Genomic DNA, 27,483 nt, shown 5'->3' on the forward strand with positions numbered 1-27,483 from the left:
ATTCCAACCACACCTACTACACTCCCCACTCCACAGGGGTTTCAGTGGCTACAGTTTTGCAAATAGATCACCAGACCTTTCTGAGCTGCCTCCAGGTAGACTCGAACTTGCAATATTTCACTGAGAAGCTGTGCGCCTGTTTGTGCTACCCAGGGATGCCTCCGTGCCCCTGAGACTTAGGTGGCTTCACTGGTCCTGGCCACTCTGGGGCTGGCAGTAGCCTGTTTTCCCACCTGTTTCAGGCAGTGGAGGAGGAGAAAGAGATGGACACCCCAGACTCGGCCTCGAGGGTCTTCTGCAGCCGCGTCCTGAGCATGGTGAATGCCGACGACGTCAATGCCATCATTCTGGCCCAAAAGAACATGTGAGTAGGTGGAACCCGCCCCACTGGCCCACTTGGGAGATCTAATGAAAGAAATGAGCAAATTACCCGACTAGCTTCCAAGCGCATTCCTCTGGCCTGGAGGTGAGGCTTTGGCAAGGAAACAGGAAGAGTTTGCTGTTGTGGACAACCTGGCGTGGGCCACTGAGGCTTCTGTCCTGATGCCTGGGTGTGAGAGTTGAAGGACAGGCTAGGCCACTGGGGGATTTCAAGGTGCCCTGAAAGCTAACAGGCGGGCTTCCTAACAGGTCTGGATCTCCACAAAGCAGAGGGTCTCAGGAGGGGATGTTGCGTGTGGCTGCTGCAGCCTCACCCTAAGCCTGGCCTACCCTGTAAAGGAGCAGGGCTGACAACTTTCTGTTCACCCTTTAAAACTTTAGGGGTAGCATGGCTTTCTGAGGCTTTAGTTTGGGGTCTGAAGGTGCTCCATGTATGAAACAGCACAGATGAGATTCCCTGACTGCTGTTTTGCCTTGAACAGGGTGCTTAGCATGTCTGGGGCTTAGAAATACTCTTTTTCCAGTTCTTTAGATCAGAGACAGACCTGGGCCTGACTCTGGCTCCAGTCCCAGTCCTACGGCACTCCCACACAAACCCTCTTGGCCCTGTGGGGATCAGGGGTGGGCCAGAAGAAAGAAGAACCTAGGACTGGGGGCAGAGTGGAAGTAGAGTGTGCTTGAGGGAGAGAATGCTTATATGGGTAAGGTTTTGACAGATGATTAGGAGTTCTATTGGTGCCTTGGACAGTGTATAGAGCTCGACAGTGTGTAGAACGGGCTCAGATCCGACAGTACCCCAGAGGCTGGAGATAGGAGCAAGAGCCCTCTCTCTGCTGCCAGGCTGGACCGCTTTGAGAAGACCAACGAGATGCTGCTGAACTTCAATAACCTGTCAAGTGCCCGCCTGCAGCAGATGAACGAGCGCTTCCTGCATCACACGAGGACCCTGGTGGAGATGAAACGGGATCTGGACAGCATCTTCCGTAGGATCCGGTGGGTGCTCATCCTGTCTCCGACTCACCCTCTCTCTGGCTCTACCCAGCCACTCTTGGCTTGTGCTTCAGGCTCCCTAGCTGAAACCTGGCTTCCTCCCCTCATTGAGAATCATCCCTCACCAGGAAGTTCTGCTTCTTTCATAAGGCTTTATTATGCAATTCCCTCGAGCCTTGCTTGATAGCATCTAAGTGGATCTGCACTTGGGGATAAAAACCATGAAGTCTCTGAGGTTGAATTTGATTCATTTTTGTAACCGGTCACATAGTACTGCATACATCATTCAAAAGGTAGGAATGAACTAGGAAGAGCCAGTTCCCAGCCCTTCCGCACTTTCCCTGAGTCTCCTCAGGAGGCAAATGAGATGACCATCTTCTGTGGATCCTTGCAGCAGCGTTTTTAGAGTGGACAAGAAAAGATGTTCACATGCTCAGATGCAAACAGTCCTGGGGCACAGGAAGGGGTTGATATGGCACCCAGGGCCCCCTGGGCTGAGCTGTTGCTGCAGCATTTCCACCAGTATGTCCCCTCTCTCCCAGCAGCTATACCCGCTGGCCACCTTGGGGCAGCTTGCACCAAAGATTGTCAGAAAAAATGTTCCACTGAGCAAGCTCAGAGCAGAAATCCTAAGGCAGGGCTGGTTAAATCCTTCATGAAAATGCATCTCTTGGGAGGGTGGGGGCGAGTCTCAGTGAACTGGGACAGATGTGTTGTTTAAAGGGAAATGCAGAAATCTAAGGGTGTGGCCCTTTTTGTGTGCCTGTCACCTAGGAATGCAATAAGTCATCCACCAAGATGTTCCATGGGCAGGGGGACTGGCAGGCTGCAGGTCAGGGTTTTGAAGGTTGAATAGGAGTTGGCTTGGTGGCTCAAATTGTGGGCAGAGCTCTGGTCATGAAGGGGAGAGGGCTTGGCAGGATTGGGTTGGGATGTTTAGACTGCTGAGAAGGGGCAGGGCTCAGAAAAGCCCTTTGTTGATCTTTGTAAACAACACAGCAACAAATAGCAAGAGAGAATCAGTTGAAAACAAAGCAAATTCTCAGCCTTCTCTTCCAAAGTTTCTATAGCAAAATGCCTTAGGTGGGTGGTGGTAAAGAACAAGAATTGATTGTTGCACAGTTCTCAAGGCTGGGCATCTGAAGCAGGGTCTTGGCCACTGTGTCAGTTCCCCCTGGGGTCTCTCCGAGAGGAGCTCTCCAGCATCTGGAAGCTGCTGCCAATCCTGGGTGCCCCTTGGATGCTGACCAGTGATGCTTTCACTTGGTGTCTTTCCTATGTGTGCCCTTGAGACACCATCTATGCTCACTTTTATAAGACAGCACACAGAGGGGCTCAGGATCCACCCCTACTCCTGTGTGACACAAACAGGTAATAACGTGACTACTAATCAGACGGCAGTTGAGTCCACCCAGAGATGCCTCAGGAAATAGGCTTCTGAAAAGTCACAACCTTGACAGCCTTTGGAGCACTTGTGCCGTGCACACGTATGGTCACTGTGTGTCGGAATCAACGGCAAAGAACAATAACGATGGCCACTCCAGCATGGAGTTCCAGGGCACAGTTAAGTCCTCAGCTGCGAACCAAAAGGTTGGCGGTTTGAATTCACACAGAGGTGCCTTGGAGGAAAGGCACAGTTCTTCTCTGACACATGTGGAGTCACTAGGACTTGGAAATAACTTGATGGCCCCTGGTTTGGATTTTGTTCTGTTGTTTTGAGTACTGTTGCATGACCTTGTGACCCTAACTAACAATATCTTCAAAGATTCCTGGGTGGCACAAATGGTTTGCACTTGGCTAGTAACTGAATGGTTGGCGGTTTGATGGAAGAAAGGTCTGGCAATCTACTTCCTTAAGATCACAGCCGGTGAAAACTACATGGAGCAGGTCTACTTTGTGACACATAATGAGGTGGAATCCTCTCAGTAGCAATGGGATATGGCCTTTTAACTAAATATATCTTCAAGGAAAAACAGTCTTCTCAAACAAGGTCATGTTCATAGGTATAGGAGTTAGAACTTCAACGCATCTTTTTGGGAGACACAATTCAACCTGTAATCTGCTTTTTGTGAATTTGCGTTTCACAAGGGCCAATATGTGATGCCTGGGACATGGACACTTGTTCTTTGAGCCCAAAATGCCTGACCCTCCGCCATGTGTCCCATGCTAGGCCTCTATCCCAGCCTCCAGGAGCCCCAGCTGGGAAGGGAGCAAGCCAGACACAGACTCCATTCCCCTATGGGTGAAGGGACAAGGTTAGAAGAGCCACCCACAGGAGCAATTACTGGGGAGCGAGGGGGAGGCTCCAGGGATTAGATGGAAGAAATGCCTCCAAGAAGATACAGAAGCTGGGTGACAGGTAGAAAAAAGGTGGGTCCCCAGCCAGGATGAGGCTCCTCTGGGGGCTGCTGGAGTGGAGTGATAAGGGGAGTGGTCCGCTGCCAGCCCTGCAGCGTCAGTTGTTGTACCTTCTGTTTCCTTGCAGGACCCTGAAAGGGAAGCTGGCTCGACAACACCCCGAAGCCTTCAGTCGTAAGTATCCTGCTGGATCCTGTACCCCAAGTCTGGCCTCTGTGCCTGCAAATGCCAGTTCTGGAGGGTGTCTCAGGGACTCAACACCTGCTGCTGGCCAGTGGCCAGAAACCAAGGACAGGGCAGGGTGACCCTACAGGGTATGATAACAGCCCTTAACCCCATGTGTGCCACCAGGCTGTTAGCACTGAAACTCTCTATGCCATTGATGGGGAACCCGTGGCCCAGAGAGGGGAAAGCAGCTCGTGGAGATGGAGGAAAAGGCAGTGGCAGGACCCAGACTTGTGTGTGTCTGACTTGGAGCCCTCAGGCTCACTCCATGTCACCATCATCTCAGAATACTGAGCCTCCGTTTACCCCATCTACTGCAAGGGTTGTCAGCGCCCAGCTCCAAGGAATAGGGGCTACAGGGACACTGATAGAGCAGAAAACTGAGGTGTGGCAGGTGAGGCAGTTGGCCCAGGTGACACCATCAGGAGGGACACAGCCAGGCCCTCCTAGGGTCCATGTCAACCAGACCTGCCTTCTCGGTTCTCACTTTCAAGGGAGGCATTTCACTTGCCTCAGCCTCGGTTGCCTTCTCTGGGCCAGGGAGTCCCTGGGTGGCACAAAGAGTTCACATGCTCAGATGCTAACAGTCCACCCAGTAACGCCTGGAAGAAAGATTGGTGAGCACCTTCCAAAAACTCACACTGCAAACCTTATAGAGCACAGTTCTACTCAGATGCATGTTGGGGCGCCATTAACCCAAAGGTATCTGGGTTTGTTGTCTTAACTTTGTATTACGAATTAAATTGGGCTTTTAATGTTTGTTAATTTGAGCCAAGTCAGACTCCGAGGGTTGGAGGGGCTGTCAGTGGGCTCACAAACCCAGCAAGACACTCCCTTGGCAAGTGAAGCCCTCAGACTGCTCTTCCTAAGCTGATACCCAACTCTTCCTCTCCTCCAGACATCCCAGAGGCATCCCTCCTGGAGGATGAGGATGAGGACCCCATCCCACCCAGCACCACGACCACCATTGCTACCTCGGAACAGAGCACAGGTTCCTGCGACACTAGCCCTGACCTCATCTCACTCCCCCTCAGCCCCTGCTTTGAGGACCTGTCCCAAGCCCGGCCCTGCTCCCCTACCATCAATGGTCGCGGCCCCACAGATGATGAGGAGGAGACACCGGGCAAGTAAGCCCTGCTGGATTCCTGAGGGTCCTGCCTTTCAGGGCTCCTAGGGGCTGGGTTCCAGGGTTGTGACATGCCTGGGGGTCTCCCCAACCATTCCTCTTAAGAACATCTCTCTTCTGCAGACACCTCCCCCAGTCTGTGGGTGTGCCAGCCCAGCTGGGGTTCTCAGGCTGGGTGAGAGGGGACTTTTCCAGACCTCAGGGCTGCCCCAAACAACCCTTAACAATTCTTAAGAACTGGAGCCAGGCCACCCCCTCCCAGCACCTCTGGTCAGGCCTTCTTGGAGGCAGAGGACCCCTGGCTGCCCCACTAATTCCAGTCCCTCTAACCCATCATCTGACAGCAGTTTCAATACTTTGTTCAGTCGGTATCTTGGGGGCGTTCAAAGACAGGTAGAAGGCTCAAGATGAAGCTGGCTACCCTTGAGGACCCTCGATTGCTCCATCATGCAAACCTCTCCAGGGGCGTCCGTAGGCAAGCTGGGTCCTCTTGGAAAACAGAGTTTCATGGAATATTTTTGTACCCGATGTTTACACATGCTGTTGGGAAGTTATCAATAAAAAGACTCCATTCCTAAAAAGAGAAAGTTGCTCCTGGCAGTGACTTCCTTGGGTCCAGATGGGGGACATAAACTAGGATTGTGGACAACCAGGACTGTGGGAGCAGGAAGACACATGGTTGCGCTTGATGGGGATCTCAGTCTAGGTGGTCACAACAACCCAACCTCTCATCGCCATCTAGGTCTTTGCATGTGCTGTTCCCACTGCTTGAAACATTGTTTCCTCATCTACAGCTCCACAGTCTACTCTGTCAACTGGAACTCAACACTGGGAGGGCATCACGTGCCATTATTGGTGGTGATGGTTAGCTACCATCCAGTAGGCTTAGACTCATAGTCTCATAGATCACCACGGAACGCCTGGCCCTGAGCAGTCCCATGATTAGTTGCAGATTGGAATGTTTTGATGCATAGGCTTTTCAATGGCTCATTTCAGTCTATCTCCCTAGTCCATCTTAGTCTGGAAGCTCTTCTGAAATAGTATTGAGCACCCTAGCAACACTGGCAAATGGGAGGTGGTCTAACTAGAAATGAACCTGGGTCTTCAGGTATCCCAAATGGAAGGCGAGGATTCTACCTACCACGGAACCACCCCATAAGGCATCTGCCCAGACAAGGTGTCTCCTTTTTGCCTGGTTTGTTGTTAAATGCCCTCAAGTCGGTTTTGACTCACAGCAACCCCGTATAGGGTTTCCAAGGAGTGGCTGGTGAGCTTGCCTGGGTTGGTACTCAGAAATATTGAAGGAAATAATGACAGAATTTGCCAGGACCTTTCCCATCCCTGGGCACATTTAAACTGTCCACATCTTTTGAGCTTTATGTCCAAAACAGACCCCGGACACTTAACTGGGTCAATGCACCACCTCATACTTAAGCTCTTGCCGCTTTGAAACCCATCACCCCAGAGTGACAGAAGAAAGTAACTTCAACTGACACCCCTATGGGGTCTTCTGGAAACCTGCACCGTCTCCCCCACAGTTCTCTGTTTAATGCCTTTGCTTTAGCACAAAACACCCTCAAATCTAGTTAACATGCACTCACTGAGCATTATCTATTACCCGGCCAACTTCACTGGGTTGAATCACCCGGCCAACTTCACTGGGTCTCCTCACGTGACCTCAGCGGACCTTGTCGGGAAGCGAGTTAAGCGACGATTGTTGTTGTTGTTAAGTGCCGTCGAGTCGGTTCCGACCCATAGCGACCCTGTACAGGGTTTCCGAGGGTGTAAATCCTTACGGGAGTAGAAAGCCTCATCTTTCTCCCGCGGAGCGGCTGGTAGTTTCAAACCGCTGACCTTTAGGTTTGCAGCCCGATTCGTAACCACTACGTTACCAGAGCTCCTTAAGCGACGATTACCCTCACTCATTACGGCTTCGCTCGCCCACACTCAACATGGCGGCGACGCTGAGGCGGGGGCGGGGCCCGGCGGGTAGCGTAGTGGTTACGACTCGGGCTGTGAACCGCAAGGTCAGCAGTTTGAAACTACCAGCTTCTCCGCGGGAGAAAGATGAGGCTTTCTACTCCCGTAAAGATTTACACCCTCGGAAACCCTGTACAGGGTCGCTATGAGTCGGTTCCGACTCCACGGCACATAACAACAACAACAACAACGTTACCAGAGCTCCTTAAGCGACGATTACCCTCACTCATTACGGCTTCGCTCGCCCACACTCAACATGGCGGCGACGCTGAGGCGGGGGCGGGGCCCGGCGTGCTTCGCGTATTGTGACGTCAGCGCGCAGCATGCTGGGTGTGCAGGCGGTTTCCGGTTCCGCCGCCCTCTTTCTCTTCCGCAAGGCGGCCAAGCGGGTAAGTGGCGTCTGTTGTAGGAGTCTGCGCCGAGTCAGAGGCCGAGCGTGGTCCTCGGGGGATTGTGGAGATCCGTCAGGGATGGGAGGCCGAAACAGGCACGCAGGGTCTGCTGCGCGGGGTGGACTTAGCGGGAAAGGCTGGTCTGGCGCGTGGGGCCACGTCTCCGAGCCGGGCGGGGCCGCTGGGGCCGAGCGGCGTTTTGGAATCAGGGCCTGCTCAGTCTGCAGTCCCTAGTGACTCCACGAGGCTTGGGGGAGCAGATGAGTCCTCCCGGACAGGTCAGGGTAAAGGCAAGATGGGTAGTAGAGCGCGTAGCGTGTTTCCCTCACAGCTATCTCGGAAGAAGGATATGGTGATCTGCTCCCGAAAGGTTACAGCCATAAAAATCCTACGGAGTACACACATAAGTTTTGCCATGAGTTATTTACCCCAGGCAAAATAGCCTTTCTCTGTGTCTAACACTGCACCCTTCCGTTTCTGTGTTTAAAGAACGAAGAGATAATCTGTAAAACCAGTGTTGGGCACGTGGTTGGCAGATACACATTGGTACCAACCCAAACACACTGCCATCGAGTCGATTCCGACTCATAGCGAACCTATGTTGTGAAGTACTGTTGGTTCCTTGTAAAGGGTTTCCAAGGAGGTTCAAACCGATCTTATGGTTGAGTACTTAAACCTTACAACGCCACAAAATCTGCTCCGTAGAATTTCCCAAAGGAAAAATAAAGGAAGTTTAAAAAGAGAGTAAACCTCATCTTTCTCCTGCTAACCGCTGATGGGTTTGAATTGCCAACCTTTTGATGAGTAGCTCAGTGCTTAACCCATAGCACCTCCAGGGCTCTTTACTTGGGGTGGGGGGGCACGGGGTTCTGACTCTGACTCACAGCTACTTTGTATAGAGTATCCGAGGAGTGAGTGACTGGTGAGTTTGAACTGCCCACTTTGTGGTCTGAACAGACCTTGTAGTCCAGTGCTTATCCCACAGCGCCACATCAGGACTCCTTGCTTTGTTGTTGTTGTTGGGTGCCATCGAGTCAGTAGACTCATAGCGACCCTATGTACAACAGAACGAAACACTGCCCAGTCCTGGTCCAATCTCACAATTGTTGCCATGTTTGAGCCGATTGATGCTGCCACTGTCAAGCCATCTCACTGGGGGTCTTCCTCCTTTTCTTTGACCCTCCACCTTAGCAAACATAATATCCTTCTCCAGCCACTGGTCCCTTCTGACAGTATGTTCCAAGTATGAGAGATAAAGGGGGTAGCCATTATTTATGGGCTAAGGGAGAGGGCATCTGGATATAACCGAGAAGGAAATGAGTGTGTTGATTGGTCCAGCTTGGAATCTGAGTGGGGAGAAGAGAGGCTACAGAGGAGTTGTATGTGGTGGCTATTCTGTTCCCATCCTGGCCAGTAGGACAGGCAGCTTGTGGCCAGAGGTTATCTGATAGCTGAGGCTTAAAAGCATGGTCAGCCAGCCAGTGCCCTGGTGGACTTCGTATTCAATCAACAAACACAGAGTCAGTCCCTCTTGAGCTGCTGGGCTCAAGCTTTGTAAACATAAAACTTCATTGCCCCATGAAGCTCACCTCAGGCTTCCAGGTACAGGGTAAAGGGAGCATCATCATCGTTAGTCATAGGGTACATTTTAGGCGGCATGCAGTCCAGGGTGTGACAAGACTAACAGAATGGTTAGTTTGAGGGGTTGGCTTTGCAGTTGGGGTCTCTAGGCTCAGGGCTGCTCAGAGCTTCCCCTCTCACTAACCTGCCCCACTCCACAGCAGACGCAGAGATGCAGATCTTTGTGAAGACCCTGACGGGCAAGACCATCACTCTTGAGGTGGAGCCCAGCGACACCATCGAGAATGTCAAAGCCAAAATCCAAGACAAGGAGGGTAAGTGAGACTAGATCATTTGACCACTATCTAGTGGAATGAGCGCTAGACTTCAAGTCCCAGCTTTGCTCACCCCACCCAGTATACAGTCAGGACAAAGGGCTGTTTTCCCTATGCCTCTCTGGAACTGAGCAAATCCTTGGTAACATTCTCTTTCCGTCTCCACAGGTATCCCCCCTGACCAGCAACGTCTGATTTTTGCGGGTAAACAGCTGGAGGATGGCCGCACTCTCTCAGACTACAACATCCAGAAAGGTACTGTGGGGCTGAATGGGGCTCTCTGAGGCCAGGGACTATGCAGTGTTGTGGGGGAGGAGGGACATCCTGTTGTTCAATGTATATACAACATGATTGGCAGTTGAGTGTTTTTTTAGACATGTATAGTTCAGTGACATCACTTTTACATGAATTATGTCATACAACCATCACCAATGTCTGTTGCTTATTTCTGTCACCATAAGCTGAAACTCCTATTAATGGAACAATAGGCCCTTCTCTCTCCTTCTTTCTCCAGCCCTTGGTCACCACTCATCAACTTTGGTTGATAGTTTTAGCTATTTCAATAGCTAGGATTCACACCATATTTGTCTTTTTGTAACCTGACTCAACATGCTATTTACCATTTCATCCATGTTGTGGCATGCATTAGGGTGTTTTTTTTTTTTTTCTCTTGTGAGATTGTTTTCCAGACAGGTGATTACCCCATTTTACATTCCCACCACAATGGATAAGGTTGCAGTTTCTCCACATTCTTGTCAACATTGATTTTCTGAATGGCCTTTTGTTGCCTTAAACATGGGTGGGGTGAGGTGGTATGTCGTGTGGTTTTACACTTCTTTCAGGGCTAGTGCATCTTCCCTACTACTTGGTCATTTATATTTCTTTGGTGAGCTCATGTTAAAAAACCCAGAGGGGCACCTGGCTGACACGTGAGCCTCAGACTCTCCATGGCGTGTGCCTGCTGCAGTGGTGGGCCAGTAGGGATGGTGGGGCAGAGCTGGGCTCCGATCTCAGCTTCTTTCCCTTGCTGATTCTTGTGTCCATCCTCCTGCAGAGTCCACCCTGCACCTGGTGCTGCGTCTGCGTGGTGGCATTATCGAGCCTTCCCTGCGCCAGCTTGCCCAGAAGTACAACTGTGACAAGATGATCTGCCGCAAGTATGTGCCCATTCACAGGCTAGACTGCCTAGGGCAAGGGAGCGAGCCAGAATACTGACAACACCCCGTGCGATTACTGTGTGGTGTGGTGTTTGGCTCACACGCACCCCCACATCCCTGTCCCCATACAGGTGCTACGCTCGCCTCCACCCCCGTGCTGTGAACTGCCGCAAGAAGAAGTGCGGCCACACCAACAATCTGCGCCCCAAGAAGAAGGTTAAATAATAAGGAGTCCTCTCTGCTGGCTCCCCTGCCTCCCGCTAGTGAGGTTCTTCTGAGCCCCGTGGCCCTGGGCCCTCAATAAAGTTTCACTTTCATTGAACCGAAGCAGTAATTGGTGTCTGTGACTGATCTGTTTTTGGGAGGAAGATAGCCAAGGTGGAGCATCTTCATTCAATTCTGCCAGATCAAATAACTTCTAATTTCTGGTCTCCTCATCCATGAACAGGCCGTGGGCCTTGCCCTTTTCCTCTGACAGGTTGTTTTTTATCATAAGATAAACTAGATGGTCTCCCTGCCATTTAGTTACTCCCTGAACCTGATTTTCATCTGGAATGTGAGGATACAGCCCCCTGCCTAGGATTGGCTGGGAAATGGTAAGATCTATCTTGGGTACTATGGTATATTGTAGAACATAATGGATTTCAAAAAGTTTGTGTAAGAATGGAACTTGTCCACAAATTTAAAAAACCCCTTTGTATGTTATAATAATATGGTGTGGCGCTATGGGCTAATTAGTCAGACTGTAAAGTTGTTTGGACTACAAGGTTGGTTCAAGCTCACTAGCTGCTCCTTGGAAACCTTATACAGGGGTGCTATGGGTCAGAATCAACTCCGTGGGTTGCTAGAATGAGTAGATCTGACGGGAGGTGGTCTAGCCAGAATAGAAATCAGTATGGCAAGATTTCCTCTTGCCCACTAGAGACACTTAAGGAGGAACCAACACTTGGAGAAGAACATCATGCTTGTTAGTAGAGGGTCAGCAAAAATCAAGGCAAGTATTGGTATAGCAGATTGGCATAATGCCTACATTAAATGGTCCTGAGGATGGTGAGGATGGCACAGGATCTGGCCAAGCTTTGTGTGTCATGAGACTAATCAAGTGCTATTGAATTGGTCCCGATTCATAGCAACCCTGTATAGGATTTCTGAGGCTTGAACGGTCAGCCTTAAGGTTCAAAGTCCTGTGCTGATCCTTACAGCGTCACACCAAGAACAATGGGACCTTAGAAACAAGCCACCTTCAGATGTACATTGTGCCTGGTCACTTGACCCCAGGTTGATGACATCACCCAGGGACAGGTCTGGGTGATAAAGCTTGAAGTGAGGTCAGGTGAGGGACATGCTTCTCAATTGACCATTGTCTTGATACAAACGCCTTTCTTAGGGCCTGATACCTGAGACACTCTTTCTGGAGGCTTGCTGAAGGCTGCTGTTGCAGTCACCCCCACATCAGCTAGTCAGGCTCCCATCTGTGTCCATTGCTCCCAGTCACCATGCCCTCCAGCTCCACTCAGGCCCTGAAAGGAAGCTCTGGGTCACCAAGCTCATAGCACAGTACTGAAGATGAGTTCCTGCCACTGAGTTGGGCACCTCAGCTTGGTTCTAGCCTGCTTTCCAGCTCCTTTACAGGGGCTCTGGCAGTGTGGTTATGAATCGGGCTGCAAACCTGAAGGCCAGCAGTTCGAAACTACCAGCCGTTCTGTGGGAGAAAGATGAGGCTTTCTGCTCCCGTAAAGATTTACAGCCTCGGAAACCCTGTACAGGGTCGCTATGGGTCGGAACCAACTTGAAGGCACTTAACAACAACAACCTCATGCGCCACTTTCTTAATTTTGAGGCAGTGCATTAACTAAGTGGCAGCATTGATGGGTTCAAGCATGGCAACAATAGTGAGGTTGGCCCAGCATCGGGCAGTGTTTAGTTCTGCTGTGCTTAGAGTCGCTATGAGTTGGTACCGACTCGATGGCACCTAACAACATTGAGGATAAAGCTCTGGAAGTGCTTAGTGGGTTTTCTGATAAACATGCTTATAAGACAAGCAGAGGGCTAGGAGGGCTGTGCTTTCAAGAACACCAATGGCAGGACAATATCATTGATATCCCATCAAAGTTTTACGAGACGTACAGAAACTGCTGCAACCACACATTGACAAAGAACTAACAGGTTTAAGCCAGTTTCAGAAGATGGACATGGTAGAGGGCTATCATTGCTGATGTCGGATCTTGGCTGAAAGCAGTGAATAGCAGAAGTTTGTTACGTGCCGTCAAGTCAATTCCAACTTGTACAGATCTTGTGTAGGATTGAACCACTGACCTTGCAGTTCAAACGACTACAGTGTGATGCATTAGGCCACAGTGCCACACTAGGACTCCAGAGAGATATTTAGTTGTGCTTTATTCACTATGCAAAGGCCTTCGATTGTGTGGATCATGACAAGCTATGGACAACATTGTGAAGTACAAGCATTCCGAACATTAATTGTACTCATCAGGAATCTGTACATGGGCGAAGAGGCAGTTGTTCAAACAGAACATGGGAACACCAAATGGTTTTAAATGAGAAAAGTTGTGTGTCAGGGTTGTATTCTTTCACCATACTTATTCAATCTTTATGCTGAACAAATAATCAGAGAAACTGGATTATATGAAGAAAAATATGGCATCAGGAATGGAGGAAGGTTTATCATCAACCTGCAATATGCAGATGATACAACCTTACTTGCTGAAAGCCAAGAGGACTTTAAATGCTTATTGATTCAGATCAAAGACCACAGTCTTTGGTATGGGTTGTACCTCAATATAAATAAAACAAAAATCTTCACCACTTGACCAATAAATGACATCCACATAAATGGAGGAAAGATTGAAGTTATCAATGGCTTCATTTTGTTTGGATCAACCACCATCAACACTCATGGAAGCAGCAATCAAATAAAAGACGTTTTGCATTGGGCAAATCTGCTGTACAAGACCTCTTTAAAGTATTGACGAGCAAAGATTTCAGTTTGAGGACTAAGGTGTGTCTGACCCAAGCCATTGTATTTTCAATAACCTCATATACATGTGAAAGTTGCATAGTGAATAAGGAAGACCGCAGAAGAATTGATGCTTTGAGTTATGGTGTTGGAGGAGAATATTGAAAATACCATGCACTGCCAAAAGAACCAACAGATATGTGTTGAAGGTATTCCTTGGAAGCCAGGATGGCCAGACTTGTCTTTCATACTTCGGATATATTGTCAGGAGCCACATAATGCTCGGTAAAGTTGAGGGTTAGAGAAAAAGAGGAAGACCCCCAAGAGGATGGATTGGCACAGTGGCAGCATCAATGGGCTCAAACGTAACAGTGATTATGAGGTTGGCCCAGGATCTGGCAGTGTTTCGTTCTGTTGTGCACAGGTGGGTTGCTATGAGTCGGAATGGATTCTATGGCACCTAATAACCATAATGCCAGGACAGCGGACTCAGGCCCGATGAGCAAGCAAATCTGTCTTGAGTCCTCCGGGCCAGTAGGGGGCGTAGAGCATAGCAAAGCGGGCTTGGTCGGCAGCGGGCTCGGCCTGGCAGTCATGATCACGGCCGAAGAGGCCGCTTCGGATCTCGGAACCTTGGGCCCAGTGACTCTGGCTTGGCCCTGGGTGAGAGCAGGCCCGGGCTATGGGTAACTGGGTGGGTGGGAGGGGTAGGACGGGGGCGCCGGTCTCACGTTCGGGCTGTGCCGCCCCACTCACAGAAAGGTGCCCCGGTCCACGCGCTGGTACAGCGGATCCACCAGCTCCAAGCTGAGCGCGCGCAGGCTTTCCGCCGGCTGGAGGAGTGAGTGCGCCCGGTGGGTGGGATACAGATGCCCAGGGTCCTCATGCATTTTGCAGCCACAGTGGGACAGGGTCAGCTTGGGGCCAGATCCGTATCTGCTCGCGGGTGCGTAGGGCGCGCCCCCACTCCCTGATACCCCTCAGCCCGACTTTCCCCCCCTTCCTAATGTGAAGAGGTGTGCCATAGTCTCTGGGGTGCTGAGACTCCCCGTGGAGGCCCCATTTCTAAGGTGGAGGGGCATGCTTGTCTTGGGTATTCCTGCGGGGCCAGAATCTTCGGGGTGCTGGGACTCCCTGTCAGGACTCCAAGGTGGTAACGCAGACTTAGCGCCTGGGGACATGGCCTCGGTACCCTCACCTGTCGCAGAGCCCACCGCCAGTACGTGCTCAGCGGCCCGCACTATGACTTCCTGCGCTACCGGGACTCGGTGCACGAGGTGACCCAGGCCTTCGCCGCCGCCTCGCGGGAGGTCCTGGCTCTGGAAGCCGAGCTGGCTGGGCCCTGCGCGCAGCCGCTGCTTGCGGGCCACGTGCGCGCCCTGCAAAAGCTGGAGCAGACTCGTCTGGCCACGGTGAGCAGTGGTCAACCCCGACTCTTCCCCTAACATGCCCTGGGGTTCTCAGGACCAAGCTCCCAATTTCAGTTGGTGTTTCGTCGGAGTCCCAGGTCAAGCCCACTCTGTCCCAGCCCCCAATTCCCAACCTCGGTGCTCTAGGATGTCCTGACCCAGCCCAATTTCTCATCCACGCCTCTCCGGAGCAATCCCAATCCCAGCCTAGGTTCTGGGTTTACACCACCCTGGGATTATAAAATTCCTCCCCCAGAGAATTCCAGGATCCACCTACTCTACCTCCACCACCAATCACTGGCCGAGGCTTTTTTTTTTCCCTCAGCCCTGCCTACTTGGCCCCCACTCTCCGGAGGATACCCCTCCCACACAAAGCTCCACCCCTCTCGAGCCCCACTGGTGGCCCCACTCACCCTGTCTGCCTGTACTGCTTTGTTTAGGGAAGAAGGCAGCCCGGGACGGCCTACACTCACTGTGACTCTCCTATTACCTTCCTAGGTGGCCCTGCTGCAGCTAATGGGGGCACCGGAGCTGAGGGAGCAGGAGGATGTTTCCCAGATGCACCAACTAAAGATGAAGTGAGCAGTTCCCCCAGCAAGGCGTTTGTTAAATTTGCAGGGCACATTTAGCCTCTCAGGAGTCCTGGTGGCAGTGGTGAAAAACTGCTAACTGAATATGGTGGGCAGTTAGGAGAAAAGATGTGGCAGATAACAATCTGCTATGTAAAGATTACAACCTTGGAAACTATGAAACAGTTCTGCCCTGACCTCAAGTACCGTGGAGTCGGTTCCGACTCATAGTGACCCTGTACAGGGTTTCTGAGGCTGTAAATCTATAGGGGAGCAGAAAGCCTCATCTTTCTCCCGTGGAAGTTCCCAGTTGCCGACCTTGCGGTTAGCAGCCCGATTCATATGCACTAAGCTACCAGAGCTCCCTAGGGTCACTACGACTTAACAGCAATGGCTTGGTTTGGTTTCCAGTTCCCACCCGGCTCAAGGGTACCTAGAGCTGACCCTGCCAGAACTCCAAGAATTCACCTAGTGACTCTCAGCTCTCAGACACACACAAACTCACACTCACTTCCAAGCACACACTCTGCACATTCACATCTATCTGCACCCTGGCACCCCAGTTGAACACAGCTGCCCAGGCACCACATCACCATACATGCTTCTACATAGTCTTCCAAATATGTATGCGCACACACTCTACACCATAATCATCCTGCTTAGATAGGGAACCTCCCAAGCACACATATACACACACAGTCCATACCGTCATCACCCTGTGTACACACTTGCACACCCACCCCTCAGGCCAGCCCAGTGCTGGTGGTGCCTGGAGGTTGGGCGGTGGGCAGGAGAGCCCGGGGCTTGCCACAACCCCCTTGGCTGTGCAGCAGCAGCTAATTCACCCCATCTGGGTTTTATTTATAGTTCGCATCCGCTCTTGTAGGGTAATTAAAACCATGGAGGCAATCAGCGAGGTTCTCCAGGACATCAGGTTTGATGCGGAGTCTGTGGAGTGATCGGGCTCCCGAGAGACGCACCGAGGGAGATGGGAAACACCATGAATGGCGCCCGGCCCAGCCGCCAGCTGACCGGGTAGTGCCCCACTGGGCTGTTGACCACCCTCCCAAATAAAGACTCTTCTGTGTGCAACTGCTCTGTGTGTCCTGAGGTGCTGGGTCGAGCATGTCGGGAAGGAGGCTCTATGGGACCTGGAATGGCTGATGGAAGCTGTCCACCCATCCCTGATTTCTGAAAAACCACTAAGGTTTTTAGAATTTCAGAGCTTAAAGTTCTGGGGGTGGAGGCTCCTTCCCCAAAGGGTCATGAGGACTACTCTTGCCTGTCCAAAGCTTTGCTACTCCTAACCCCACCCAAACCCAAAGTCACCTGCACAACCAGCTTCTAATTAACCCATTTATTTAGAAAGACACTTTGGCAGGATCCTAGGTCAGGGGGAGTCATGGCCTGCTTCACTCAAGCCCTGGCAGTTTCAGACAGCCCACCCTGGCCTGCACCCCCATACTGGGATGCTCCAGGGTGGCCTCCAGAGGAGCACAAGCTGTTTTGGTCGTTTTTGCTCCCAAAATGGGTGTTCCTGGCTCCCCAGGATCTTGGGTGGGATGGCAGCCCAGCCCTAGAGTTTATCTGGCAGTACCTGTGAGCAGAGAAGGCAGGGGCTGAGCACCTTTGAGCAGTACAGCAGATCCTAATCATTGCCTGACCCTACACTCAGGTGTGTGACTGGGCAGTGTGCCCCTCCACAGGCCTTGGTTTCCAAATCTGATAAATAGGACTCTACCCCCCTCACCTGGTGTTCTGTAGGTAAATAACAGGCATGCAGTAGGCACTCATACATGCTAATTACAAGGAACATGAAGGAATATGTAGTTATCATTCATTCATTCTTGAGACGGGGTCAAGGGACGAGATTCTCCCTCTGGTAGGGTTTGGATGTTATTTTTAGGGTAAAGGTCACAGTCCTGGGCAAACAGTGGGTGGTTAAGTGCTGATGAATAAAATACTAAAGGAGGAAAGCTATCTCAAAAATTCTTAAAGCCAGGACCACCTTCCTTACCTCTCGCCGAGCCCCGTCTGCCCGAGGGCAGGATCCCCGCGTCCTGTGCTTGGAAGGAAAGCAGAGGTGTGGTGGGATCTGCGGGCTAACCGCCCTTGTACCACCTCTTTTCCCGTCCCCGGACCCCCCTTCCTTCCCACTCCCGCCTTACCTGGTTGCGCGTCTTGTGCGACTTCTGCATCCAGGCGCGCCACTGGTCGTAGAGGCGGAAGCTGAGGTTCGAGCAGTACGCGTGCTTCTTGAGCCATCCCAGGAACTGCTTGAGCTCGCGCCGCACCGGGCCCGAGCTCGGCTCGCCGCCCCGAGGCTCGCACGCCCCACCGCCAGGGCCCGGTCTCTCTAAGGGAGGGTGCAGCGTCGGGGCACGGCCGGCAGGGGGCGCGCGCAGGGCAGGAGGGGGCCGGTGTGGCGGCCCTAGTGCCCCTCGGTCACCTCCCTCCCTATGTCTCCGGGACCTGGTCCTCCCCTCAGTTCTGCTGGGCGGTCCAGCTGAGCCCCGGCCCGCCCGCCCCTAGGGAGGTGGAGGCAGGGGAGGAAGGGGCTCCTCCTACACTTGTCCAGGAACAGAATTCCTGTGGCTTGAGCCAGGTGTGCATGGAAGGGATGGGAGGGGCGGGTCCGGAGCAGGGGAGGAGATGATAGTTTGACAGAGAAGGGGGCAGATGGGACTGAGATGAGAGCCCTGAGGAAACCAGGCTGGAAGACAGAGAAGGAGAAAGTAAAGAGAGCTAAGGAGCAAGGGTAGGGACACGAAAGAGAGACAAAGGGGCACAGGGCTATGTAGGGTTCTCAAGACCAGCATAGGCAGAAAGACAGACACGGGGTAAGAGATAAGAGACAGAGATGGGGATAAAGATAGAGAGGGATACAGACGAATAGGGCAGAAGAACAAGAGAGACAAGATGGAAAAAGACAGGGGGGCAGAGAAGGGAGGAGGAACCCTGTGGGCTGGTCCCCAGGTGGGCTAGGCGCACCAGCGGCTGGGTTATGGGTTAGGAGGAGAGGGCAAAAGGGCCAGGTGGAAGGCCGGCCCTTTGGTCTAGTGGCGAGCCACAGGCAGCCCGGCGGATAAGGACATCGGCCTCACATCATAAATAAAGCCGGGAACCCGCTGACAGGCCCTGGCACGGCCCCGGCCCCCGCCGCCCCCGCCAGCCTCCCCGGCCTCCCCGCGGACGCAGCGCCTGCTGGCTCCCGCGCAAGAATCGCAGGTGCTGGGCACGAGCAAGGCCAAGGCTCAGGCCCCTCCCGGCGCTGCTCCGCCCACCCCGACCTGGAGGGGCCCGGGCTGGGGCTGGGAGCTGGATGGAGCAGACGCCGCCCTCCCTGGCTCTGGAGCCTCTTTGGGCCTTGGTTTCCCCATAAGTCCATGAGGGTGGGCCTGGATTCCCAAGGATCTGAGCTCAGATCAGGGAGAGAGGGAGATGCAGGCCCCCCTTGTAGGCCCATTGAGAAAAGGGCCTTTCAGTGGTGAAATGGGGAGGTGGAAACCCAGGCTTTCCCCCACCCCCACTTTTAAAGTGCTTTCTCACACCCATGCTGGTGTGATTATGATCCCCATTGTCCAGATGAGGAAATTGAGGCCAGAGTTGCCCAAATAACAAGTTATTACTCATAACTGCCCCAATCTATAGAGAGCACAGGGTCCACAGGCTTAGGGCAGCAAGGGGAACTGGACCCAGGCCCCTAATCATTCCCATTTCTTTTTTTGATCAATGAGGAAATGAGATCCATCCTAAGAGCTAGCATGAGCTAGGCCTTGGAAGCAGGGGTCTCAAACTTGCTTGCCTTTGCTGCCATCAAGTTGATTCTGGCTTATGGTGACGCTATGTGTTACAGAATATAAAACTGCCCTCACGGGGTTTTTGTAGTGATTATCTTTATGGCAGCAGATTGCTAGGTCTCTCTTCCATAGTAATATGGGTGGATTTGAACTGCCAACCTTTAGGGACTTGGACTACCCAGGGACCTAGGAGAGTGGCCAACTGGGTGTGGGACAGATAGAGACTGAAGGCCCCATCCGTAGGGACAGTTTTGAGGCAACCATGACCGTCTCGTTACTAATTACCTAGAGAATCAATTGTTCTAGAGGATCCTGTTTTTAGACATCTGGGAACAGGAAATTAAAAAAAAAAAAAAAAATTTAATGCTGGCCAAAGAAAGTAGACTGAGGATGGACCACCTACATTTGACCCTGGAGCCACCAGTTTGAAACCCCCTGCTCTTATTAAGGAATCATGGAAAGAGAGTAAGGGGCACTCTTGTTTTGACTGGTCTTCTGACCACTCAGGCCCATTGGGGGCTGCTCACCACTTCGGGGGGTAGATGCAGCTGTGGGGTGGCTCCATTCACTCCAGATCCCAGCCTTCTTGGAGCCATAGATGCCAAAAGGGTTGCAGCGGACTTGCACGAAGTACACAGTGCCTGGTTTCAGGCCCGCCAGGCGGCAAGAGGTCTGGTTGCTGACATCATCCACCACCTGGGCAGGTTGGGCATGGTCAGAGCCTGGTGCTGGGGATCAGGGTGGACTAACAGGTGGGTGGGTGGACAAGCACCTTCCAATCTACACTGTCCTCCACACGATATCGGATCTGGTACTTGGCTTGGAACAGGAAGTCCTTGAGGGCAGGTGGCGAGACCCATCGAACACTGAGCTGGTCTTCCAGGCCCCCAACGCGGCTCACATGCACATCGGGAGGGGGGTCTGTGGTTACTAAAGAATAGGGCACATGGGGTCACTAGCTTGGACTCTCTTCAAACCAGCTGGCCCTTGACCAACAGCCTAGAACTGAGTTCCAACCCTAGAGCCTCTTGGCTCAAGGCAGGTGACTTCGTGTGACCTGCCTCCATTTCCACCCACCCTCGGGACTGAGGTGTGGATTCCACGAGCCAAACTCCGAAACCACTCATCACCCAGAAGCGCTCAATTAATGTTTGCTGTTATCAGCATTATTATCTGTGAAGGTAGAAACATGATCCCAGCTTTGAGTGACTACCACGGCCCCTGATAATCTTATTCCAATTATGTTCATACCCAGGAGGCCAATTCAGGCCTTCAACCCTCCCCCCCACCACTTCCAGTCCTTCCCATTTTATTTAGAGGATGACTAAGCCCCATCCCACCCCATGTGACAGTAGAATGCAGAGGGACAATAGAATCTTAGGGTTCACCGACTGCAAATTCAGGAGGTAAATTAACAGAAGGTAGGCTGGGAGACCTTGCAAGCCCTGAGGAACTCCAGGGATCCTCCTGGGGGGTCCCGTGGGCAGCAGGACATACCGCCTTCTCCCCCTGAGGCCTCTGTGAGGGGCTGAAAGGGTTAAGGCGCAGGCCTGCTTGGGGCTGAGAAACATCCTAATTAGATTAGGCCCAATTCTGCTCGCAGATCAGCCATTTCCTGCCTTCCGCCCTCACCCCCCAGCTCCAGGCCCCGGCTTCCTGGGGCGCCTCCCGACCTGGGCGCCCCCTCCCCACTCCCCCGGGTCCCCTCCTGCACACCTGGGCCACTGAGTGGGAGGCAGCCCAGTCAGGTGTTCTGCAAGGATTGGGGGATGTAGATGGATGGGGGACACCCAGTATCACCCTACCACCACCCAAGATGTAGCCCCCTAAAAAAACAAAAAAGATGTAGCCCCCTTCCATCTGTGATGGGCTGGGTATCACTGGGGCCTCACCCACATCCAGAATGTCCAGAGTGAGCACGTCAGAGCGAGAGGAGCCCAGGCGGTTGGTGGCCTCCACCCAGATCTCATAGGGTGTGAAGAGGGCCAGGTCCTTGGGGATGTGGCAGGAGTGGGGCCCCATGGTGTGGTACTCTTCACAAGTATTGTCCTGGCCGTACCACCTATGGGCAGGCAGGCAGACAGTGAGGGTCCCTGCCAGCCCATGCCCCTCCTGCAGAGAGCAGGGCCCTGCTGCAGAGCCAAGTGAGAACATGCTCTCCTGCCAGCCCTACCCACCTCAGTTTGTACTTGAGGGAATAGTTGGTGTGCAGGAAAGTCTCTCCAGGCGCCCCAGGTGTCCAGCGGCACGTCAGGTCCTTCATGTTCTTGGACCAGCAGCTGATGTTGAAGGGTTTCTCCGGGGGCACTGAGGGGGGGCAGGGCTGAGGGGGGCCGCAGCCAGGAGTGGGAAGGGGAGGCAGGGCAGTCTTGGCCCCATCCTCAGAGGTGACTGCTAATGTTGGCATGGTCACTTGCTCTCATTCCTGGACTATAGCGTTGTCCACTGTGTAGTGTAGCCTCGACCAGCACACCCATCATTCAGTCCAACCTCTGCTAATTCACCTACACTCAACATCGGGCCAGAGTGCCCACCCTGCAGTTTAGCCCCCACCAGCATGTCCACCCTTCGGCCTCTGCCAATGCACCCATCATTCAACCCCAGACCAGAGGAGTCCCTGACTCATGCCCTCTCTAGAGGGAGCAGCTCCCAGAGTTCCCCCGGGGTATGCAGGACCCACTTACGGCCAACATAAAGGCAGGAGCCAGCCAGGATGCTGCCATCTCGGGCGTGACACACCAGGTTGTCTCCTGACTGTTGCCTGGACCCGTTGAGGTTGGCCAGGGCAAGGGCCAAGGTTGAGGCATTAAGCACTCGGGAGAGCTCAGCAGGCAGGCGGCGCCCATTGAGGGTCCAGTAGAGGCCATCAGCAGTGGCCCCTGGTAGGTCCCCCAACACTGAGCAGGTGGCCTGCAGGGAGGAGCCGATGAGGAGCGTGGGGTCCTGGGGACTGATCACGGCCGTGTCTGGGGTCAAAGAGGAGCGGTGGTCAGATCTGGGGACCTCCTGCCATGCTGGGTTGGCTGAAGCTCCTGCTTACAGATGGGGAAACTGAGGCTCAATTAAGTGACCAGCCCAAAGTTGTCAGTGAGGTTGCAATTCGAGCTCAGGTCTGCCTGAGTTGGCCTATATCCAGTCCTCCTTGGAGTTCATCACTGACTTGATGAGTGCACACTGCTCTTCTCCCCCCCTCTCTCCGCCTCTCTCACTCTTTATTTTGGCAATTAGAAACAAGATTATGAGTTCACTTAGTGAACCCTGGAGACTTACTCATAGTAGGTGCTTCAATCAGGGGAACCTAACGTAATTACTTGCCGTTGAGTCAATTCCAACTCATGGTGGCCACATGTGTAGAGAGTAGAACCGCTCCATCGGGCTCTCAAGGCTTTGATCTTTTGAAGTCAAATTGCTAGATCTTTCTTCCATGGTGCCACTGGATGGGTTTGAACTGCCAATTTTTTCTGTTAGCAGCCAATTTTTAACCATTTGTGCCAGCCAGTGGCTACTCTATGCAGGGAAGGAACCTGATCCCAGGAGATGATTAACCAGTTGCCTTAGTATGAACTCCAATTTAAGGCAACCCCATGTGCATCAGAACAGAACTGTACTCCAGTGTTTTCAATGACAGATATTTCACAAGTAGATTGCCAAGGCTTTCTTTCAAGGTGCTTTTGGGTGAAGTCACACTACCAACTTTTTGGTTAGCAGCCAAGGGCATTCACAATCTTTGCTGCCCAGAGTCCATATGAATCATTGAATGCACTGTTAATTGAGCACTTCCTGTGTCCAGAATGTTGTACTAAGACTTGACCTATCTTTTCCCATTGAATTCTGCCTATTTTATGGATGACAAAACTGAGGCTCAAAGAGCTCATGTCACTGTCCCAGGGTCCCAGAATATAGGGCGGGCACACAATGTAAATTCATATATGCATTGTACTCCAAAGTTCTGCTCTGCACTGCAGCCGGTACTGAAGGTGTCTGGGAGGCTTGTCAAGCTCTGCATCCCCCAATCCCTTCTGGAAGGGGATTTGTGTTTTCATTCTTCCTAATCTGCAAAATGGGAATGAGAATGCTCTCTATCCCCATGGCCATGGGGAAGATCAGATGGTAAGGGACTTCTGGGATGAACCCTAGCTGTGGGGATCACCAGGGATGCCTGTGATTGATCCACCGATTTTGCTTGTCATTAAGGAAGCATAGACCTTCCTCCTCTTTTTATGTTTCTCCACTGGGAACCTAAGAGGAACACTTTTTATTGTGAACTGAGTGATAGTTTACATGGGAGAACATCGGCTTTATGCCACCGTTTCATTGCGATGATTAAAATCTCCTCCATGCATCATCATTCAACAGTATTTGCTTCCATTCCCCGTTTTGTTTTATTTTGGGTGTGTGTGTGTACACAAAAACACTCAGGAATATATCATAATTTACACAACCAAAAGGCACATTCTACAAACCTGCCTCCTGGCCTCCAGCACTCACACTCAGTCCCTCTCTTTCCATGAGTCTAGAGTCCTCAGCTGCCCTATCTCCATGGAGGAACCCATTTTACACACAAGGAAACTGAGGCCAAAGAAAAGGGAGAGGATGTATAAACTAGGCTACTAACTTTTGTTTGCTGGAAGTCCCATGAGGGACACCAGATGCCTGTCACCACTGCAAACGTGACTAGTGCCTCTTTGAGCCTCAGTTTCCCCACTTGGGAAGTGGGCATTATGGTACCACCCATGAGAGATTGTTTGAGAGGAGTGAAGGATCGTGCATGAGACCTTTGAACCAGGGTGACCTGGGTTTGAATGCCCCTACATACTGTGGACTTAACAACAACTCACTGTGGGAGTTTGGCCCAATGGCTCCACTTCTTGGATCTTCTGGAAAGGGAGCCTATCCTCCACCCAGATCAGTTGTGAGGAAACCCATTCATTTATTCATTCATGGAGGTTTACACTGTACCTGGTAACTCGGCGTAGGAGCAACCAACACATAAAAAAACCTTATGTCTCCTTATAGAAGACTTGAACCCAGAAAGAAAGGCAGGAAAAAAAGAATAAACGATTCTCACAGAATAAGTGCTAGGGAGAAGCAAAACAGAAGAAGCAAAGCTAAGAAGCAGCAGAAGAGGACTGAATCAAAACAGAGACCTTGGGAGGATCATCTGGAGAGAGTGGGGACAAGTGCAGCAGCAAGTGCAAAGGGCCTGGGGCAAGCATGCAAAGAATTAGGTCAGAGAGGTCAGCCAGCTGAGGACCCCAGCCAGGTTGTGGGTTTCACTCTGAGACCACTGGAAAGTTATTAAAGGGATTTGGACAGGGGAGGGAGGAGGCCAAATTTACATTTTGAAATGATCCCCAGCCAGCCAGTCCCAAGAAGGGGATGCAAGGGGGAAAGGACTACAGATGGCAGACAGGAGCCTGATCCTCAGGAAGCCCCATGGACACCTTTGGACACCCTGTGTCAGCCCCAAAGTTTGAGGTAGGATGGATGTGCTTCCCAGGACAGGCCCTGACGATTTTCCGGGGCAAACTTGGCTCGAGGGCCATGTCTTGCTGGAGCCTGGGATCGAAGTTGCGTTTGGGGCTTGGCCCAAGGCTCGCCGGAGGTCTTAGCGTCCGTGCGAAGGAGCCGGCAGAGCTGGCCAGCGCCAGGGAGGCGGGGGCGGCCGGGGGGCGGGGGGCCAGGGGGCCCGCCCTGGAGGTCCCAGGCAGCCAGCCGCCCGCTAATTCAGAATTCCTTTGGCATGAACTCGGGCGTGCCAGCGTCTCTGCCCTGGCCCACCCACTGTTTCCTGCCTGGGCCCCCCCACCAGGGTGGGATCAAGGCCAGGCCTGCCTGGACCCCAGACCCCCTTCTTATCCCTCAGGGGTAGGTCACGCCCCCTTGTGCTTCCCTCCTACTCACCACCAAGGTCTTATGAGGAAGGGGCCCCCTGGGGGGTCCTGGCTGAGGGCACTGCCCCTCTACACCACACCCCCCTGGTCTGGGCTGCCCAGGCCCGCCTGCCAGCAGCTGCAGCTGCCCTCAGGGGGCCAGGCAGGGGCCAGAGCGAGAGGGCAAGGCCAGGCGGGCCTGGGCAGGCCATTGCTTCCCCCAGCCCAGTAGGAGAGGTCAGATTGAGGCCTCTGTTCTAGGGTGCCAACTGGCTGGACCACCTGGGCATGCAGCCGCCCCTCTCTGTTCTGGTTTCTACTTCACAAATCAGGGAGGAGGAATACACTCTACCAGACAGCAAGGGGGGTCAGACATACAATGGCACCCAGGAGCTACTGGGATTACAGCCCCTCCCAGCGCTGGTGTCCCAGAGTTGAGGGGCAGGGGCTGCCTCCCGACTCCCTCCAGGCCTCTCCAAACAATGGGCTGGCGTTCGGGACCAGGATGCATAACATTCCAGGCCAGGAGCAGCAGCTGGGAAGAGCCCACTGAGGCTGGGGGCCCATGACCAGGTTTGGGGGGCCTCCTAGAGGGCTCCCCATAGTAGATCCCAGGGTTGGGCTTTCAGATGGCTCCCCTCCCCTTCACTCCCTGCCTCCCTGCCTTTCCTGCAGAGCTGGGGCCTTTAAAATTTTTTTTTCTTCCCCTTTTCCCAATCTGGAGCCACCGCAGTTATTAAAAAGGAACACCATGTGTTTTAAAAGGGAAAAGTGTGAGATTCCCTGCGAAGGAGTGGGGAGGGCAGTCAGGCCAACGGCCTCCATCCCAGGATCCCCACGGGGATCTCCATCTCTCTCCTGCTGGTACCTGCACACACTTTATGACCAACCCGCCTGCTGATCAGGTGCTAAGACACACGGTAAGTAGAAACATATTGCCGAGGTGTGAGAATCTTTAATTTCTTTTCCCTTAAAATAAACTAAAAAAAAAAATTCGCGCAACAACCACCCCCCAACTTTGCCTGTTGCTGTACTGGCTGGGAACAAAGCCTGGTTCTATGGTGGCACCCACAAGGCTGCTTACTGCCGCGCAGAAGGACCGGGCCAACCCCCTGCCAGGCTTCCAGCAAGTAACCCCAGGGTTTGCCTATCCAGTCATTTCTAGAAGGTGTTGGAGGGCACTGTCCGGGGTGGCCTGCGCCCCTGGACTGGGAAGGTCGTGGCCGGCTGTGCCAGCATTGTGCCCTGCGTTGCCTCCCTGCTTAATGAGCTGGTGTGACCACGAAAGTGTGTGTGCCAGGGATGGAATGTGTGCTCTGGAGATGGTGTGCGAATGTGCATCTGGGACGCAGTGTATGCGCCTTGGAGACTGAGGGTGACGGGCCACAAGCCCGTGTGAGTCTTTGTGTGTCTCTGGGTGTGTCCGGGAGAGGGTCTAGATGCGGAGACGCAGTCCTGGTGAGGGAATGTAAGTGCGCATCGGGTGGGCAGCCCGAGTACCACAGGCCGGAGCCCTGAGCCCTGGCACAGCAGGCAGGGGTCTCGAGCTGCTCGGATGTGGGTATCCGGGGGGCACCCCCTCCCCCAGATGGGCCCGCGATGCCCAGACTCGCTGGCTTCCACTCACTTACAAAGATTTTTCCCGCTGGAGGATCCCAGCTTGGCGTTGCCTCGCCGGGACGATTCTGAGAGCCGCCAGTGGCTGGGACTCCAGGAAACCCAGTGCGCGGGGTCCCGCACAGGGAGGGCGGCGCCGGACCCGCGGAGAGGCGCGTCCCCGGGGACCCCGGGCCGCGCGCCAGGCGGCCAGAGCGGCCCCCTCCCGCCCCGCCCTCCCCGCGGGGCTCATCCCTCTGCCCAGCGGGGGGGAGGGCGCTTGGAGCCCGCACCCAGAGCACCAAACGCGTGCGCCCCCGCCCGGGAGTGGCGCCTAAGGTCCTGGCGGCTCCGGGTGTGCGGACGTGTGCGCCCGCCGAGTTAGGAGCGTGCAGAGGGTCCCAGGCCGCAGCCCCCAGACTCTCGGGGCCTGGCGGAGCGTCCTCGGTCGGACAGCCCAGGTAAGGAGGCCTCGGGCGCGGAAGCCAGACTCTCGGGCAGGGGGCCTGTGGCGCCGTGCGCCCCGCAGGTGAAGACGCCCCGAGGGCCGCGCAGGGGGCGCCTTCCTTTGTTCCCGGCCGTCCAGGTGGCGCACGCGCCTCCTCCCCCTCTAGTTGCCCCTGGGGCGCCGGCTCCTGGACCAGAGGGAGGGTGGAGAGGGGCGCCGGGTACTCACGGGTTCTCGTTTCGGCTCGCTGTGCCCCGAGGACGCAAAGCAGCAGCAGCAGCAACAGCGGCGGCGGCCGCCGCGCGGA

At 53.4% G+C, this 27,483-nt stretch overlaps 4 protein-coding genes across 4 annotated transcripts in view; 3 read left to right on the forward strand and 1 right to left on the reverse strand.

Moving 5' to 3' along the window:
* Positions 1-263: 263 nt before the first annotated feature.
* On the forward strand, positions 264-5,085 carry KXD1 (KxDL motif containing 1). Its single transcript, XM_006876310.1, has 4 exons — positions 264-364; positions 1,222-1,374; positions 3,857-3,903; positions 4,853-5,085. Exons 1-4 carry the CDS (start codon positions 264-266, stop codon positions 5,083-5,085), a joined length of 534 nt encoding a protein of 177 aa, XP_006876372.1.
* Positions 5,086-7,439: 2,354 nt separating this feature from the next.
* UBA52 (ubiquitin A-52 residue ribosomal protein fusion product 1) lies at positions 7,440-10,729 on the forward strand. Its single transcript, XM_006876311.1, has 5 exons — positions 7,440-7,449; positions 9,237-9,347; positions 9,516-9,602; positions 10,402-10,504; positions 10,636-10,729. The coding sequence occupies exons 2-5, from the start codon at positions 9,245-9,247 to the stop codon at positions 10,727-10,729; spliced, it is 387 nt and encodes a 128-aa protein (XP_006876373.1). The 5' UTR covers positions 7,440-7,449; positions 9,237-9,244.
* A 3,250-nt stretch (positions 10,730-13,979) lies between these two features.
* LOC102825340 (chromosome unknown open reading frame, human C19orf60) lies at positions 13,980-16,418 on the forward strand. The gene is made up of 5 exons (XM_006876336.1): positions 13,980-14,144; positions 14,240-14,322; positions 14,689-14,893; positions 15,389-15,468; positions 16,346-16,418. The coding sequence occupies exons 1-5, from the start codon at positions 13,980-13,982 to the stop codon at positions 16,416-16,418; spliced, it is 606 nt and encodes a 201-aa protein (XP_006876398.1).
* Positions 16,419-17,018: 600 nt separating this feature from the next.
* CRLF1 (cytokine receptor-like factor 1) overlaps positions 17,019-27,483 on the reverse strand; it is a 16,197-nt gene continuing 5,732 nt past the window's right edge. Inside the window, exons 3-11 of the mRNA XM_006876337.1 lie at positions 27,405-27,483; positions 21,944-22,225; positions 21,437-21,566; positions 21,152-21,321; positions 20,032-20,189; positions 19,787-19,955; positions 17,628-17,815; positions 17,477-17,519; positions 17,019-17,056 (exon numbers count right to left, since the gene is read on the reverse strand). Of these exons, the coding sequence (XP_006876399.1) occupies positions 17,043-17,056; positions 17,477-17,519; positions 17,628-17,815; positions 19,787-19,955; positions 20,032-20,189; positions 21,152-21,321; positions 21,437-21,566; positions 21,944-22,225; positions 27,405-27,483 (1,233 nt within the window). The 3' untranslated portion in view covers positions 17,019-17,042. The remainder of the gene's footprint in view (positions 17,057-17,476; positions 17,520-17,627; positions 17,816-19,786; positions 19,956-20,031; positions 20,190-21,151; positions 21,322-21,436; positions 21,567-21,943; positions 22,226-27,404) is intronic.

This window comes from Chrysochloris asiatica, unplaced genomic scaffold (genome assembly GCF_000296735.1).
Source record: "Chrysochloris asiatica unplaced genomic scaffold, ChrAsi1.0 scaffold00374, whole genome shotgun sequence".
In the NCBI taxonomy this organism is placed as follows: domain Eukaryota; kingdom Metazoa; phylum Chordata; class Mammalia; order Afrosoricida; family Chrysochloridae; genus Chrysochloris; species Chrysochloris asiatica.

What these genes read in the sequence shown, in the direction of transcription:
- KXD1 (XM_006876310.1), top strand. Translation starts at nt 264, where the DNA reads ATGGACACCCCAGACTCGGCCTCGAGGGTCTTCTGCAGCCGCGTCCTG. An exon ending in ATTCTGGCCCAAAAGAACAT is followed by an intron (nt 365 to 1,221) that starts GTGAGTAGGTGG and finishes CTCTGCTGCCAG; the next exon opens with GCTGGACCGCTTTGAGAAGA. An exon ending in AGCATCTTCCGTAGGATCCG is followed by an intron (nt 1,375 to 3,856) that starts GTGGGTGCTCAT and finishes GTTTCCTTGCAG; the next exon opens with GACCCTGAAAGGGAAGCTGG.
- UBA52 (XM_006876311.1), top strand. Translation starts at nt 9,245, where the DNA reads ATGCAGATCTTTGTGAAGACCCTGACGGGCAAGACCATCACTCTTGAG. An exon ending in CAAAATCCAAGACAAGGAGG is followed by an intron (nt 9,348 to 9,515) that starts GTAAGTGAGACT and finishes CCGTCTCCACAG; the next exon opens with GTATCCCCCCTGACCAGCAA. An exon ending in GACAAGATGATCTGCCGCAA is followed by an intron (nt 10,505 to 10,635) that starts GTATGTGCCCAT and finishes GTCCCCATACAG; the next exon opens with GTGCTACGCTCGCCTCCACC.
- LOC102825340 (XM_006876336.1), top strand. Translation starts at nt 13,980, where the DNA reads ATGAGCAAGCAAATCTGTCTTGAGTCCTCCGGGCCAGTAGGGGGCGTA. An exon ending in TGACTCTGGCTTGGCCCTGG is followed by an intron (nt 14,145 to 14,239) that starts GTGAGAGCAGGC and finishes CCCCACTCACAG; the next exon opens with AAAGGTGCCCCGGTCCACGC. An exon ending in AGCAGACTCGTCTGGCCACG is followed by an intron (nt 14,894 to 15,388) that starts GTGAGCAGTGGT and finishes TTACCTTCCTAG; the next exon opens with GTGGCCCTGCTGCAGCTAAT.